This window comes from Molothrus aeneus, chromosome 1 (assembly GCF_037042795.1).
Source record: "Molothrus aeneus isolate 106 chromosome 1, BPBGC_Maene_1.0, whole genome shotgun sequence".
Classification (NCBI taxonomy): domain Eukaryota; kingdom Metazoa; phylum Chordata; class Aves; order Passeriformes; family Icteridae; genus Molothrus; species Molothrus aeneus.
This window is the reverse complement of record NC_089646.1, coordinates 93,968,449-93,986,057: the sequence shown is the minus strand read 5'-3', so window position 1 is coordinate 93,986,057 and position 17,609 is coordinate 93,968,449. Positions and strand designations below refer to the sequence as shown.

At 42.2% G+C, this 17,609-nt stretch overlaps 1 protein-coding gene across 1 annotated transcript in view; it reads right to left on the bottom strand.

Moving 5' to 3' along the window:
* Window positions 1-1,408: 1,408 nt before the first annotated feature.
* The window catches only part of ZNF516 (zinc finger protein 516), a 99,669-nt gene continuing 83,468 nt past the window's right edge, over window positions 1,409-17,609 (bottom strand). Inside the window, exons 3-6 of the mRNA XM_066546110.1 lie at window positions 14,471-15,940; window positions 9,500-9,604; window positions 8,525-8,592; window positions 1,409-2,043 (exon numbers count right to left, since the gene is read on the bottom strand). Of these exons, the coding sequence (XP_066402207.1) occupies window positions 1,984-2,043; window positions 8,525-8,592; window positions 9,500-9,604; window positions 14,471-15,940 (1,703 nt within the window). The 3' untranslated portion in view covers window positions 1,409-1,983. The remainder of the gene's footprint in view (window positions 2,044-8,524; window positions 8,593-9,499; window positions 9,605-14,470; window positions 15,941-17,609) is intronic.

Below are 17,609 nucleotides of genomic sequence, written 5' to 3'. Positions count from 1 at the left end.
ATGTGTCTATGCGACCTCCCTCAAAATAACTTCACAGAACAGTTAATTACAATCACTTTTAAGTACTTGCACAGACATTCCTAACTACACCGGGACTTACAGAGAACTCTGGTTTACATCTCATGTAATAGCATAAGGAAAATCTAGTTTAAAAAAAGTAAGTAAGAAAGTTAATTTGCATTGTTGCAAGTGTTGCGAAGTAACAAAAACTGTCAAGTAATTCAAAACAAGTAACAAGTAGTATCCAGCCCAAATTGCTGACTAAATTTTTTTTAAAAAGCAACCCCCCCCCCGCTCACCTGTTAGAACAGAACTGTTAGAACAGAAAGATCACGTTTTAAAGTTTTTTTCTACTTTTTTTTTTTTAACAAATCTTTTGTCAGAAGCCCATTCTACAAAAACAGCACTATTCCATTACTGTATTAAGTAAACTGTGGTCTCACCTGTATTAAAGGTTAGCATCATTTCTGTACATGTAAAATTATTGCTTTTTTGAAAAATATATTTAGCATGCTAGTTGTTTTTTTAACTCCATTTCCTGCCTTTACAAAATGTTACAATTTAAAAAAAACAAACAAACTAGTAAAGCTTTTGCAAAAATTTTCACAGAACATTTTCTTTCAAGGCAGCAGTAACTTTTGATAATGCATAAAATTATATGTGCAAAATCTGAAACTTTCAGAAATATTACCATCACACATAGTGTCACAGCAATAAGAAAAGAAAATATTTATATCTGTGGAATACATTTTTAATTGCTTTCACTGCATGGTTTAACAACCTGTTATGTGCCACAACCCCACCTTGAAAACTTGCAGTTAAAGAGTTACTGTAGAAGAGGTATATAAAGCTTTTTTTTTTCTTTTTTTTTTTTCTAACACCACCAGTGATCACCAAGTACAAGACATGACACATTTATATGAACATAAACCTGCCACCACAAAAGAAGTTTGTCTTCTTTCCAGAACATCAGTGGGCCCAAGGAGGAGCAGCAGCTGGTCTGCTGAACCAAAGGCAGGAGCAGAGAGCACCTTATGGCCCCAGGGCTGCCTGAATCCATTCAGTGACACCTTTTCTCTTCCAAACAGACAGATCAGCGGTGTTAGACAGCTGAATGTTTATTTTCTCCTTTTTATTTTTTCATTAAGTGAAGACTTCCTTTGTGACCAGGTTGAAGAAAGTAGCCCTGTTACAAAAAAAAGGTCCTGAGAGTAAAACACAGAAGCCTGTTTTTTTTCTTAGTGTTCAACTAGCTTTTCTTTTCCAAAGCAGAATAGAAGCTTTTCTCGGGAAGTGTTTCAATTTCCATATTCACATACTATTAATGGTGCGCAGTCAAGAGCGAGAGCACTAGAAATGCAAGTGGTCCCCAAACTGTAATGAAACAAACCATTGCAGAATGATGGTCTTTCTCTTTAGTCCCTTTAATCCTTCATCAAGCATTGGTTTCTCAGCACCGAATGCCACGTTTTCCCTGCACCCCCCATTCTTCCTTTCACTGTTGTTGTTTTGCTTTTTTTAATTTGCTTTTCAGCATGACAGGCAGTGGCAGTTTCATTAATTAATACTTCTCCAGCCCTCGAATCCACTGCTGTTTTTCAAATGTATCAAATAGTCATTGTGAGCATCAGGGAGGTTTTTGTTACAGTGCTTAACTTCTTCATGCTGTCCAAATCACATAAAGTTTAATTTTTCCAGTGTCTCAAACTTCTCTTGATTAATATAGATGCCTTGTGCCGCCACAGTGCTTGCCAACTCCGCTGTTTATTATAAAGGAAATAAGGAACCATGGGACTGATTAGTACGTCAATTTATATATATCTTGTGTAGCATCTTCATTTGTTTAAGGATGATTAACAGCACGGGGGCACCCCCCTCCTGGCAGAGCCTGCTCCCAGCCCGGCGCAGCCGCTCCGGGTGCGGCCCTGGCTGGCAGGGGATGCTCTGGAGCGCGGGGGCTGCCGGGGCTCCTCCACCCGGGATCTAGGTTCCCTTCCGGAGATGCAGCATGTGGGTGAGCTCTGCGCTGCCGTGGTCTCTGCCCTGCAAGAAGGACAACACGGGGAAAAGCTCATTCTCAGCCCTGCTCCCAGGCACGACCCTCCGGCAAGTTCTGCCGGCATTCGTTACCCTTTATTAGCATCATGTACGTTCATCTTGACCAACCACGTGAGAACACTGTAGGGTTTGTTTTTTTTAAAGCATCTCCACCAAAAGCAAAGCATGTTCAGGCCCATATAAAGTCCCACATAAAGATGGACTAGAACAAGAAGTAACAGGACCTGGCGGAGCAGCTCAGAGAAGGCTGAGAAAAAGAAGGGAAAAAAGTGGCCTCCAAAAAGTGGAAATTATGTGCTAGCCAAAAGGGATTCACAACTAGATCAGTGTTTTAAAAAGGCTGAAGTTTGAGGGCACAGAGGCAGCTAAATGAAGAAAAACTGAATTCTTGTGCAGGTCTGTCAAATGCTAAGGCGGCTTTTTTCCCCCCTTGTCATCTTCCTTTTATTTTCTTAGACAATTTTCATGAATAATTACCACTTTGAAAAAAAAAGCAGGGATATTCTAAAATCAAGTAAAATAAAGATAACATCATGAATAAGTGGGAGCCTGCAGCTCCCAAGAAAAGCTCTAAAATGACATTTAGAACATCACTGTCGGAACAATGCAGTTTACAATCCTGATCCTAAAACAACATGGCAAGATTAATCTTACATAAATGCATTATCCTTAAGCTAAAGTCTTGATGAAGTGAAACAGACCATTTTAAATTAATGCAACATAAAATACAGCACCCATGTAAAATCCAAGCAAGTTTCAAGCTGTGCCTATGGCAGCCCTTGAAATAGCTAAAGAAAGCCCAGCTCTGGTTGACATAATGTATTAAGTGCATCTCTTTTGTTAATAGATTTAGAAAATTCCTAATTAAACCTGGCCCGAGATTCATGACATTTACCAGTCAAAGTTTGGTTTTAAGTAGGAAAGATTTGCAACAAAATTAAAGAAAAAAAAAGCTGCTGTACAGACTGCAGTATATTTGAAATGTAGGAAACAGTAACTGAATGAGAGATGTGATAAAACTTCCTTAGTTGGATGCTGAATTTCCCGCAGTAAACTAAGAAAGATGCTTTACATTTTTGCGCGGCTGCATCATGCCTGAGAGACACAGCCACAATTCCAGGAGGAGGCATTCATCACTGGAACGCCTCGCATCAAACCGGCTCCACATACACAGGGGAGCACAGCAGAGCTTCACAGGGCTGAGGAGGAGGGAGGGAAGGGAAAGGGAGGGATGGCAGGCCCCTTGCCCCACTCTCCCTGGGCAGAAGCTGGAAAAGGGGTCTAATTAGGGGCCCTCTTCTGGGATGGATGGCCTGTGAGGTGGTGAAGGCGTGCCCTGCATGTCATGGACCACACAGCACAAGGGATCCAGGAGAAGGGCAATCCAACCTCCCCTCACCTGCAAGGACAGCGCAGAAGGGCTGAAGATGCTGTGTGGCTGGGTCCCTCTCAGGCACAGCTGTGCTCCCACTTTCAATGGCAAACAGAACCTGAGCTTCACGTGTGCCAAAATCACCCAGGAGCTCACCCACCTGTACTCACACCCTCCCAAGGTACGGTCACATTTTGAAACAGCTGATACAGAGCTGGATTGAATTGTTCCTGAAATAAATTTTTTTTCCATTTTAAAAACTAGGCTTTCTTCACTTTCAGTGAAAAGCAGCAGATCTTTACATGAAACCTACAGCTTCCATAGCAAAAGCTGCTCTCATAGCAACTTCCAGGGCTTTTTCCCAGTTAACAGGAAAAACCCAGTGTGTGTGCATGTTAATATGCTGGAGACAGATCACTGCGTGACACTGAAGTAAACTGCAAGGAGCACAGATACCACTGCAGTTTGCTAGCAAGGGGACAAGTGTTGGGACAAGAACTAGAGCTCCAAATCCTGTCTCTAATGCTCATGAAGTAACAGACGTACAGCACATGCATATTACTCAGATGCCAGTACAGCAGCCTCCATGGTTCCTTGATTGTTTGCATTATAATCTCCATATGTATGAACGAGACAAATTAGGTTGCCATTTATTTGTTCATTATCTATTATTTTGATTAATGGAATTCTTGTTCTCAGAATAACTATTTAAAAATAACATTTGCAATAATGAGGACTGAACTATTAATCATGATCTTTGGAAGAAACTCTGCAAGGAACTGAGGCAAGACATTTATGAACAAATGTCATAAACAGGACTTCTCACAGACAGTACTAGAATTTTGAGTGCAAGAAAACCCAAACCAGCCAAACTCAGAAACCAATAGTTTAAATAACTTTTTAATCTGGGTTATGTTTTTTTTGCCTCTTCCCTTTCTCTGTAAAGTTGCTTTAGGACAAGCACAGCCATAGTGTTGCTGGACTATAAAAACATTACAGGTAACAGATGTCCCCAGCTTTTCCCCCGAGCTCCTTTACAACACACATATAGACATGTATATAGTGTTTTCTTGATGGCTCTTTCCCATCTTTCTATCCCCCAAGCTCGGGCTATCCGTATTTACATGATTTCAAGTACTGAATGCTGCAAGAAATATTTTTAAATACTTATAGTGGAGAAAATAAAGGTTTATGAACCTGTTAATGAAGGGTCACACAGTAGGTACAGGACCTACTGCACACCTGTCTTTTCAGTGAATGAGGCCCACAAACTGGGGTGTCCAGAGCTGTTTCACAAAAAAGGCCAATCACAGCCTTCTGGCATGGGGAAAGCTTCAGCCAGAGATTTCAGGATATCCAAAAACAGTTTGGATTTTTTCCCTGGGCTGCAGCTTCTAATTGATTTTCTGTAAATAAGAACTGTTTTTTCTGGAGAGGACACAGGTTGGAGTTTTGGGGGTTTTCCTTGTTTCACTCACACAGAAGATGGAGAACTTGGTGTCTCTGCCTCCAGTGCTGCAAATATGGTTCACGTACATATGCACTCAATTAGAGAGCGCTCTCCCTCATTGCTAACCAGGAAATCAGGCCTTTTGAAAACCCTATTTCTTATCCCTTAAAATTTTTAGAGAGTATTGATTGACACTGATAGAGCATAAACTACATTCCTAAAGTGGGCCAGTTTTTTATACGGCTTTAAAAACGCAGAAGAAGTCAAAACGCACAGTGTACGCGTTAGAAACTGCCACCACTGCTGTCACCACGGTGAAAAAGCAGGCTCCAGACTGACTCCTGTACCTCTGGGAATTGGGCTTCTGGCTGCAGCATCAGGCAGTGCCTCTGAAATGACCCCACGCTTTAGGAGAGCCTTGCTTTGAGACACACACGTGGTTGCAGGGCCCCTTCTGAAGGGGAGCCAGCTTTTGTCTTGCCATGTACTCCCCGAATCCATGCCTGCTAAATCGTGTCTCTGGATGCTGCTTAAGAGTATTCCAAATTAAGATACATATTCATTGTGGATAAGCAAGTTTAATTATAATACTGTGATATTTAGCATTTATAAAAATATTCAGAATATTCAATATGTTTAATATGGCAGCTTTTCAAGAGAATCTATGTGACTTAGCACAGATTGTATTGACTTGGGGTATGTAATGAGCATTTTTTGTCCTTTAGAAAGAGTAGGAAATATTCCAAAGTTCATGGGAAATTAATTTTATGTAAAAATGTCATTTGGTTGGGTTTTTTGTTTAAAGCATTCAGGTAGAAATAAGAAACCACAATAAATAATGTTATGAATGAACATCTTATTTCCTACATTTCATTTATATTTCATTGGTGCTGATAATAAAGCATGAAACATAGCCCTGTGCTAATAGTAGCAAAACTGTGTGTTTGATCTTTTTTTTACACATACCTATAGGTAACCTCCTTTTCACAGATGCTGAACACCTGCACCTCCTGTTGGTGATTCACTACCTTAAAACAGGGATCTTATTTAGACACCTAAATATAGATTTAGCTGGTTCATTTTTGAAAAAGCCTGGCTGTAGGACCTATTTTTAACGCAGAATTAGAATTATTCTGTGATAAAACTGCTATTCAACGTAGCACTGCTGTAAGCTACCATGCTGGGAGATTTTAAAAGCCCTACCTAACATTGTTTCCTGAAGGAAACCTTTAGAGTTGATCTGGCTGACTACAGAAGGGAATGGCGGAACCGTGAAATACTAATGTTAATATTTTTATTCTTTAGCAGACTACTCAGGGGAAGATATTTTACCTGTGAGGTGGAAACATTATGTAAAGTGAATCATTTCCACTTGACATCAAAAAAGCCCCCTCTTCCCTTCTCAAACTACCATATAGGTAACTATTGTTTCTTGCTCGGAGCATGTGCACGGCACTTCTGTAACTTGAACTGACTTTACACCCTAAACTCTCATGAATATATCTGTCCCCAATTAAGAAATGAAATGAAGACATGGAGTGACAACGTCTGAAGTGGGAAATGGTAATGTTAACGGAATGCTGCAGGCACCGTTCTCACTGAGAGCTCATTTCTGTGCTTCTAAAGGCCCCCACAGCTGCCTGTGGAAATGAGAGCATTCCCTCTGTAACGCCCAGGGACTGTGCAGGTGGAGTCTGCTGGGGCAGCACAATGCCTGCCTGCCACGAGAGCCAGCGAAACGGCAGACAACTGAATAACTCCCCCGACACAGACGCTGACAAATTGAGACAAAGGCTGGTACCGAGGAGCAAACAAGACAAAAGAAAGGGAACAATCTCCTGCAGGAGTGATGACACCGCATCTTCTGTGGAAGAAATACTGACTGGCACGAGATGAAGCCATTGGAGAAGCTAACCCCTACTCAGTGCTCTGCTGTACTGAGAGATGCTGTAATTTCATCAAATGCTTCGAAGGCAGACTGGCAGATAGAGAGAGCAAGCCACCTTCGCCATGGAAGAAGTTAGTCAATAAATTCTGGCATGACAATAGTTTACAAAGACAAGATTACGAGTCAATCAATTGTGCAGTAATATAACCCAAATTACAAAGAGAGCCCAGGTGTGGTCTGAGATGCCACATTTCTTTTTGGATATATACAGCCATTCCAGAATTTTTTGGAAATGTATTTCCAACTTTGACCTTATATTGTCTTCTAGAAGAAAGCCCAGATGCCTTCAGAATGTGATCTCAACTACACATGAGGAGAGAAAACCATGAGCATGAAAAGATGAAAGAGCGTTTTACAAGATGCTTAGGTTTACTAAATCTGTGTTACTAAACTGATGAGAACCAAAGACTAGCTGAGTGAGTTGGCAGAGCTGCAGTGTTTCACTCTGTTACACTGACTGCATCTATGTCTCTGTTACTCAAAGTTGTGTTCTTGCACAGTTTTATCAGATAACCATCATAAGGGGGACACTGCAACATAACTTTGCAGCTACTGTCCCACAAAAGCATAGCAAGCATTGCCCACAACAACAACTGAGGTGCTATGCCATCTTGGAAACTTTATGAGAATTGCTGGCCACTCCTATGGCTTGGTGTCAATCCAGACACTCCTGCGACAGAGGCTGGGTTCTCCATGCAGCCTTTGGGCCAGAAAGATGCAAGGGCACAGAGGAGGTGCCAAGAGTCCTCATGAAGGGTGCAGCACATGAACTCGGCAGTGCAGTGGTGCCCAGTAAGAATGTTTACTCAACAAGTAGAAACCAATTCCTGAATTTCATGATGTTCGGGGTAGTATGAGATGCATTCTCTAAGCATGGCTAAAAACATCTGCAACAGTTTAGTAAGAGACAGGATGACAGGGGCTGCTATAGTGAAAATTAAACTAAGAATTTTGGATGAAAGGAAAAGTGAGTGATGCTGGAAGCAGTTTCACAATGGAAGGGAAGTGCCCATGAGAAGGTGTGCTCTGAAACAAACCTGCCAAGCTGCAAATGGAATGGAAAGGTACAGGTTATGACACTATTCTCCAACGTAAGATACACAAAACAAGTTGTGTTTCAGTTTAATGATTTTTCAGTTTAATGATTTTCTATGTAACAGCTTTGTCAGGTATAATTCAGAGCTCTGAGAAGTGTTTGTTAAGACAGGAAACTGTATACTAGAAACAGGAAAGCACACTAGCAGAGTCCATGGAAACTGGTGGGTGAGAGCTTTTCAAAGTCAGATACTGGGTATCAGGGTGCAAATACTCTTCAGAAAAATACAGACTAAACGTTAGTTGTCTTGTTGCAGCAGAAAACGTGTTAATTGTACAAGCAAATTCCCAGGAATCCTTTATGTGCTATCTCACTATTACACGTCAGTGCACATCACAGAGTTACCCATCCCATCCAGTCCCCAAGTAAGCCAGTAACATGTTTATTTAAACACTAACTACCTGCTTTAAAATTAACTGACTCTCTATACATCAGATTCTGATAAAATGTTTTAAAAATTTAAGAGCTAAAAATTAAGCAATACCATTATTATTTATATACGTTATAAAACAGTCAGTGCTTTAGTGATGAGTATCACTGTGCAATTTTTTCCCAGCTACCACATTAAAAACCAAACACCCAATTAATTGTAAAACATACTTGTTTTGGGGCATCTGCGGAGGTGGTGTGAACTTCAGTACCTCGGAGTCCATTAGACTCGAACACCACTGTGGGAACAAGGGGGCTTGTTAACAGATGAACATTCAAGCTTCGTTAGTGTGTGTACATTATTTGAGACCATTACAGATTAACCACATTCAAAAAAAGACACCAGCTCCTAGCCTGTGGCCGGAAAATACCAATTTACCGTAACACTTACTGTAAGAGAGTGTGCTAATGGCAGCCTAGGGCCACTGCCCTTTTTAATTCAGACTTCAGCGCTGAAGAAAGCAATCACTGACAACATTAATTATCAGTGTATGTGTAAAGGGACCCTCTTCTTGCATTACTTACCATTTGGCTTCTGTCATTTTGCATCAGACTGGCTTATGTATGCATCATTCACACTTTTGAGGAGGAACCTGCTACTCTCACTGTCTCATGCAATGCTCAGGAGGGCTCACGACACTGGTGGCTTCAGTGTCCTCCAGCCTGAACCACAGACTGTGGCAGGTTAAAAAAGGCTGGCAGGGATTTCCCACTTTAGGGCTGACCAGTCTGAAGGAAAATCTCGTTTTCCACAAAAATGTTCCTGTCAACAGCAACGATGAGGCAAAACAAAGCCTTATGTTGTGCTGAAAGGGGTACTTTGATTTCAATTTGTGCTGGTGGCAACAGAATTCATTAGCATATTCATTTCTGAGTACCCTACTCTCTAATTAAAATAAAACACTTGCAAACAGACTTATCTTAAATGCATTGCAATTTTATGGAGTTCGGCCAGGGATCAGGTAAGCAGTATTTGGAGAACAAGAGCAACAGTCATAAAAATAAAAAACATGTCTATTAGATTTAGGTACGGGAATTACTTAGGCTAACATGGTACGTGAAATGCAATTCTTGGCATTTTGTTAGCTGAATCTGAAAGCAGGCAAGTGGGAAATGGAGAAAGCAATAGCGAGTGTGAAAAGATACCTGTGTGGGACCTCTGATGAGTCCTGAGGTGGCTGGGTTGGGTAAAGCATTTTCCACATTCTCTGCAGACACAGTCTCCTTGGCGTGTTTGTGTCCTGAGCATCCCTGTAGTCAGGAGAGAGGGAGGGAAGGGGGGGGGAGCGGGAGTGGGGGGGGAGAGGAGAGAGGAAAGTTGAGAAGAAAACATTATGCCAGAAGAAAACATCATTAGTATGTCTAATGTGTCATTATGTGAGGCTACCTTCAGGCCCTGGATGACAACTGTCAGCCTTCATCTAGGCACTGGCTGACAGGCCAGGCACACACAGGACTGCAAGAATGCATAAATTACATTGAATTAAAAAATGCTCCCCATGATGTGCCCGCACCAGGACTGGCATGTCAGGTGTGCGCTTTTCAGAGCAGCTGGATCCACTTCTCAGCCATCACCCAGCTTTGTCAAGCAGTACATCAGGCAAATCAAAGTGACTCCAGCGTGGCGGAGACAAGTCACATGGATAATAGGAAGTGAGTAGGACCAGAGCCCGACTGTCCCCCCCAGGCGGCAATACCTCAGAGACAAATGCAGAGCGAGCGCAGCCATCGCAGACTGATCAAACCTTTCGCCCCTGCCTACCTGCCTGCCGGTGCTGCTCTGACCCCGGACCTCTGAGGCACAGACGAAAGACATCTGTGAATGAAAGTGTCATTCCGGACATTTTGAGCTGGTAGCAGCACAGCAGCCTTCCCCCAGCCCTGGGTAAACATGTTTTCTAGGCCATTAGCATTTGTGGAAAACCGCTCAAACCTCTCCTTTTTCTCCAAAGGTCAGTTTACAGCATCTGACTTAAAGGGCTGGTCTTTGTCTTTTTGCTGCTGATCAAAAAAGACACATTTGACTTTTATTGGGCTTTTTTATTATTTTAAAAAAATGTTTGAACATCATCTTTTCTATTTTGGTAAAACACCCTCTTTGGAAGAAAAGAGTTGATGTTTCTATTTGCCACTGGAATATTTTGGCTTTTAAAGAAATTCGAGAGGGATGTCAACAGAAGTGAAGTTTCAGCTTTTCTTTCATATTCTCCCCCTCCTCCCAGTCACAGAATTTAAAAAGAATAAAATTGAGACCAAAAAATGGCAACAAAAACCCTCCACACAATGAAAAATCAACTGCAAGATGCCACAAGATTAATCCAAAATATGGATGCTGCACCTGAAAATGAATGGAGAAGAAGACAGCTGCCATTTACTCTGCCGGTATGACGCCAAGCATCCTGGGATGGTTTTCACCAGACCATATACTGCAAAGAAATCTCTTGCTGCAAAAAAACCTCCAAACAAACACCCCACTCACGGATTGTTTTCTTCTTTTATAATAGCACCTCCTGCAGATGGCAGCACAGTCTGCACAATGCACCTGAATACTCACTCACAAAATTAAGTTTCTGATTGTCAAATAAAAGATCATGATTTGGGGAAAAATCCAGATCAGGTACACACACACAAAAAAAAAAAAAAAAACCCAAACAAACAAACAAAACCCTAGGGAAAAAACAACCCATCAAAAAAAATTTTAAAAAATCACGTTGGTGTTCTAAACACCAATGAGAACCTTACTGAACGGTAATGGGACAGGTTTGCCTTGTAAGGAAGGCGGGATTAAATGCGGATTTCTGAGCTGTTACGAGCATTTCTCCCCTCACTGCACAGAACTGTAGCTGCAAGCTGGAAAGCAAAGCTGAGGGAAGTGTGTGGACAAACCAGCTGTGGCCTTTGCAGGAGTGCCAGGCTGACTGCTGGACAGGCAGGGACTGGCAGAGCAGCTTTGTGAGGCCCAGGAGAGCTGGGTTCCTCAGGTCATGGTTCTGACACCTCTGTAAAGACATTTAATTCCTCTGTAACCCACGTTTTCTTCTGTTGAAGGGGAATACACTTATCTCAGCAGCCATCACCAATCTGATCCACCAGCCTTCATGGAAGCACCTCTCCTACCCATGAGGGAAGGTTTAACATGCTGTTTGTAAACCAAGGTACAAACACCAAGGATGAGTGGGCTAAGACTTCCACCTAGCCCCTCCCTAACACTCACTTTATGGGAGTTATTCAATGAGCAGGTGGAAAAAAATGGATTGCTTCCAGGTGTATTTGCCATTGTTGCTTTTCCCAGGTAGCACCAGAAGGCTTTTGATAGTTCAGAAGTTTGAGCCATGGGCGTGAGTCATCACTCAGGTTATCCTCTAGGTGAACAAAAGGGGGTGGATGACTACAGGTCATAGGTGTTCGATAATTCAGGTAAAGGAACACCACTGTGTGAATGGGAGCTCCTGTGAAATCCATGCTCAAAGCTGGTCTCAAAGGAGCCCTGAAGAGTGCATCTGCTGCCATAACCCACCCTTTCCTAATATATAAATGGCATGAATAAAATAAATAACCTCTATTAAATGTAACAGTGAGATTCTCTCCACAGGCATTTCGGAAGACTTGGAAGTGTGAAACAAACCTAGCCTAGCACAGCAAGCTTCATGTGTGCAGCTGTATCACAGCAGTACACACAACAACTCTCTTCCAAGGACACACTGGAACAAACACAAACATCAAAGAAAGGATCCCAAAAACAAATGCAGCCACTCAAAAGGAAGTTGAACACTGTACTACCACACACTAAAATAATCTAGTGTGATCCAAGATGACATCATATACCAAAAACCCCAAGGAAAGTCTATTGAGAATATGCAACTGAGGGGAAAAAACATGACAAATAGCATACATAATCCAGATTTTTCGATGTCCTTTATGTCATAATTGCCATATTCACATTACAGTATTAAAGCTAAATGGGATGATGCATACTGACTCAGAGGACTCAGCCTATCTAGAGCCATATGTTATTTCAGATGAAGTTCAATTACCCTCCTCTGTTTGCAGTTGGTAGGATCTCGTTCCTTTTGCCTCAAGCAGCTTTTTATTTGAGTGCTATGAAAAACAGCCGTCATGCCAATTGGTTTGGAGAAACATCAGCAACCTGGAAGTTGTATATAAAACCAAGACAAGCTACATTTAAAAAAAAAGATGTTTCAAATTCTGAAAACTTGATTGCTGTAAAACACTTGGAATGAAAGAAGAGGTTTCAAAGCAGAGATGGGCACTAAATAACTTCCAGTTAAAGCGTCTCTAGAAATCACTGCCCAGCAAAAACATTTTGGCAATAAAATCCCGCTTTTAAAAGGCAGGTAAACAGAGACCTCTTTAAAAACCCTGCCCCTATTTTACTTTGTTCTGAAAGTCATCATGAATTTTCTGGTCCTTGCCTTCACTTAGTCATCTTCTATTTCCTAGCTTTTTACTGTTTTTCCCTTATCCCTCCTAACGTGGCTGGGAGCTCACTGGATCAGTAAGATTTCTCTGAGCAGGCTGACACAGTGTACTATTAAATAACATCATGAGGGCACCCACGTGAAGGTACCCCAAGTTGAGCGTGGTACAATTAACTGGTACTTCGAACAGAAAGTGGGCAGGGAGGACCTTTAGACAACAACCCACTGGGATGGCGAAAGCAAAGCCAACTGGACAAAAAAACCCCTGAGGAACACTGAAACTGTAGTTTCAGACACTAAGAATGTCTGCTTCCTTAACAAAACCCAGGAGCCTGATGTTGGTTGCAATCATCATGCAGGCCCTGAGCTCCTGTGAAATGATCTGCTTGATAAGTAACAGGTCCCTACGCAGCACCACCTTTGGAGTAACTGAGCAGAACTGACAATGGAGGTGGATGAAAGGTGCAACTTACTCGTGGCCTATGTCAGGCAGGTTCTGCCCTCCTGTCTCCTCCAAAAGGCCCTTCCACCAAGACCTGACTTAACACTCTGGGCTCCTTCCTTGCCTCAACTTGCACACACCTTCTGGGCACCAGACCACAGCTGTCCTTAATACTACCACCTTCCAAGGGTCCTGGATTTTGTACTAGTTGCAGAAGATCCATTTCACACATGCTTTTGACAAAACAGAGTGTATTATGTCAAGGGAGGACACTAGAACACGGCCCCAGAATGTGTGCTATTTTCATGATGAGTTCATTTGCATGACTTCTACAAAGAGAAGAAGGGTATAAAAAGTAGCACAGTTTACAAGTGGTAAGAGGTGAGACTAGGGCCCCAATTCTCCTCCGCTACAGACACACACACATCTCATGGGTAAACAATCAGTGTGATTTTCAGTTTCTACTGAGACAAACTAATTCTGGCAGATCATCAGAAGAGTATGGTTTCAAATGCAAATACGTAGGTGTGTTTTATTCATATGGCCGTTGAACTTTTTTAGTCCCCGAACTTTTAAACTGGCTATTGCACAACTGATTTTTCTGCTTATGTGAATTAGCATGCACATGTTCAGCTCTACCTCTTTTTAATTATAATTATAAAAAAAAGATCAAAAGACTAATTTGAAAAATACTTAGTAGCCTTTGATATGGACAAGGAAGATCTCAAGACTTTTGTCAAGAAAGACAAAGGACACTGACAAGCGATTATCCCTCTGTGTTGTTGGAAGACTTGTTTGCAGACAAAATTGAACAAAACCTCCAAAATAACATCACAGATAAGCCCCAGAGGATGTTTATTTTGCCTGAAGCAAAAAGATGATGATGTGTGCCAGCACCAGCATATCAGGGGGATCTTCCTGTGACAGCACATCTGTGTAACTCTAGTCTGCTTGAAGCAAGAGGACAAAGGAACAGCAGTACTCCAGGTGGAACCAGATACATTTAACCTGCGACAGAAATGTCACACAGTGCACAAGGGGGGATGCTGCAATGTTAAGAGAGCAGTAAACAAACCTATTCAAGCCTATCCAGCAATGATAAAAACAGTGAACTTGTAATCCTAACTGTTAAAGGCAGAGAGGGAAAAAACTGGGAAACAGCATGTCATGGTTCTGAACAAAGAAGGAACAAACAAGCTACATCCTCAGCAATGCAAGGGCTTGTTAAAATCTTACCTGTGTGATCTAGGACAGGGCTGTTGGCACCACAGGTTTGGTACAGTGAAGCAAGGTCCTTTGGAATGTATGTTTTAAAGATATTTAAAATGTCCAAATGTTTCTCATGCCCATCTGATCCCAGATCCTGTTTGCTGGAGTGTAAAGCCGGAGGAACTCCCACGGCACCAGGCTGAGGCTGCAGCACTGGACTGGCTCGTGCTACCGCTGTGCAGTTTGCCAATGTCCTCATCTCATTTCCAGCCTTGACGTGAGGCTCCCTCTGAGGCACGGACGGCTCTTCGTGTTTAGGGTACTGCTCACTCTTACACAGGGAATGGTACTGCAGCGGGGGGGTGTATTTGGCCTTCATGGAGTCGGATGCACAGTGCTTACCTGGAGAGGCAAAACCAGTACTCCCTTGGGGAACCACATACTTTTCCACTTGCTTACTGTTGGTGGGCTGTGTGCTAGACCTGGATATGACTGTTTGAGTAGGTGTTACACTTCTGCCGTAGGTTCCCACTTGTGGGAGTTTGGAATTTGCTTCGTATTTGCTTTTTTGTTGTGCTGTTATGCTGTACTGCTCCTGGGAATGGTTTAACTTGGGCTGTCTGTACCCATCCAGGCCTGACACACGTGAAGCACAGTGGCCGAGTGCATGACTGTCCTTTGACGGATGCATACTCCCAGACTTTGCAGCCATCCCAACAGAATGGGAGCTGGGTTTGGAACCTGGCAACGCACTTGGCACTTGAGTACGTGTAAATCTGGCAATGGGCAAAGGCTGGCATTCCTTCCCACCGAGAACAGGAGGGGGGCCGGTGCGCCCACTCCTCGCCAGAAAGACCAGGTTGGTTTTAATACTCTTGAATCCGTTTTGTTGTACCCACGGGGGTACCATCGAGTTACAGCTGATTCTGTGCAAAATTCTTTTGTGCATCCACAGGACTTCAGGGTAGTAGGTCTTGTGACTGCAGAAAGGACACGGGTAGACAATTAAAGCAGCCTGCAAGGATGTATTCAGATATTTATTGCATGAATTATCCCTTGTTGATTTTTCACTCAAATCAAGTGGAGCTACCTCTAGAGCTTCAGCACCTTTTTCTATCAGAGGATGCTCCCTGTGCAAGTCTAGCAAATTTTCTCTAGCACGACTAGCCTGCACTTCAAGTGACGTTTTCAAGTCCATGACCATGTCTAAAGATGTCTGGCCCATACCAGAAGCAAAGCTAGCAATGTGACTGGAGCAAGGAAGCCCTTGGCTGTGATGAAATACTGGCATCTTTATGTCTGCAGAACCATGGTATTTTGAAAAGGGTTCCTTGATGACACTCTCCAGTGCTGAGACCAGAGCAGGAATCTCTGGTTTAGATTCCCTGGCTTCATTCTCTCTGGCGTTGCAACCTCCCAGCTTTGGGAGCTCATCCAACTGAGATGTTATCATTGGGGTTTCCTCTTCGGGGAAGTTGCAGTGGTATGGCTTTCCATCTGAATGGGAGAAAAAAAAAAAACATCATTGTCATTTTATGCAGAAAGGAGCCCAAAAGACGAAGAAGAATTCAAGATTAGAAGAGGACAAACTTTGGCATTACTATAGTAATGATGTGCTACAGACCAAATGTCCTGTATGAGCAAGAAAATCTTGAAATAAGACACAACAGTTCAATTTACTTTTAAAGATGACTGTGTAGTCTGGATAAGCTCTCTAGTACTGGGTGTTCATGACATTTTGAAGAAAAAACAATTCAATAACATACCCATGTTAAAATTCTGGGACTGCGAGAAAAATAAACAAATCTGCAACCATTTAATGCTTTAACAAAAGCAAAGATAATGGAGCCAGATAAAACTGACCTAGTTAAAGGTCTGTCAGTGCTTCCATTACAAGCCCCTATTTTCAAAGGGTTTATAACTCAGCAATAAAAATTGGCTCCGCACAGAAACCAACCATATAAGCAGGTATAGCATACAGAATGAATTGCCCACTTAAGGGAGACTTTTGCAGTGGCCAAGTATAAAAGATGAGTTATAGAGGATGTAAATTTTGAATTTTCTGTCCTTTAGTTTAAAGTAGGTATTTTTCTTCTGGTTTCTTTAATATTTTTTTTCTTTATAACATACATTTATGTTTGAGTCAAACTTTAGAAAAACTTTGTGATGACTCAATCCATGGGAAGATAAGAACCCAACATTTCAGCCATTTAGATTACAGAATTCAAAACGCACTTTTAATTTTCCTCATTTTCTTTTTCGCTTCTCCAGAGTAAATTTATCCACCTAACATATGTCCTGGAAAGGGAGCATACTGGCCAGTAATTAAAACTGTTTAGGGTGAAAGAGTAGGAGTTGTTTTGTTGGGAGTGTGGCTACAGCTGCCTGCTCTCCCAATGCTGACCTCTGAGAACCACTGATGAAGCCAATGAATCCCTTTAAATCAGTTCACAGATCAATTCCACAGAGATTTTCACCACAGCAGTAATGCTTACTGCACTGAATCCATTTAGCATGTAACTGAACTGAATCATCTGACAAACTTTCAGTTTCAATTAACACGCAGTTAATGAGCCACTGCCAGGCAAGTATAAGGAGACTATGCTCCATCTAAAACGCCACCAGTCCAAAGTGATCACATATCCATAGGAGGGGTGAGAAGGGGAAAGGAGTGAACTGCTCTAGAGCTGCCTATCCTCTCACATCAGCTCAGAAAAGCCAGCCCTTCAGAGAATCAAGTGCTGTTCGTTAGTGCAGGGCACTGCCACGGGCATTATTCCGCAATGGAAGAGCCACGCTGTTGGCTGGAGCTGCTCTGCACATAAAGTCTACTTATCCTCACCTTCAATTCAAGCAAAAACATTCTTAAGCTTTTGTTTAATTCGAGGTAATTAGGTTAAAAATAACCCATAGGTTTGCAGCCTCGCAGGGCTGAATGCTCACTCTGCAAAGATCATTTTCCTTTCGAACTCTCCAAGGGAGTATAGGCGGGGGAAAAAATCCCCACAACCCAGAAACTTGTTTTTCCCGTGTTGCAGGCGACAAGGTTTTGGGAAAGCACATGCCCAGCACCACTAGCCAAATTTACAGTTTGAAACAAAGACACTGCATGCAGCAGTGAAATCTGACACTGCACATCTGTGTTGTTTTCAAAGTATATCTGTCA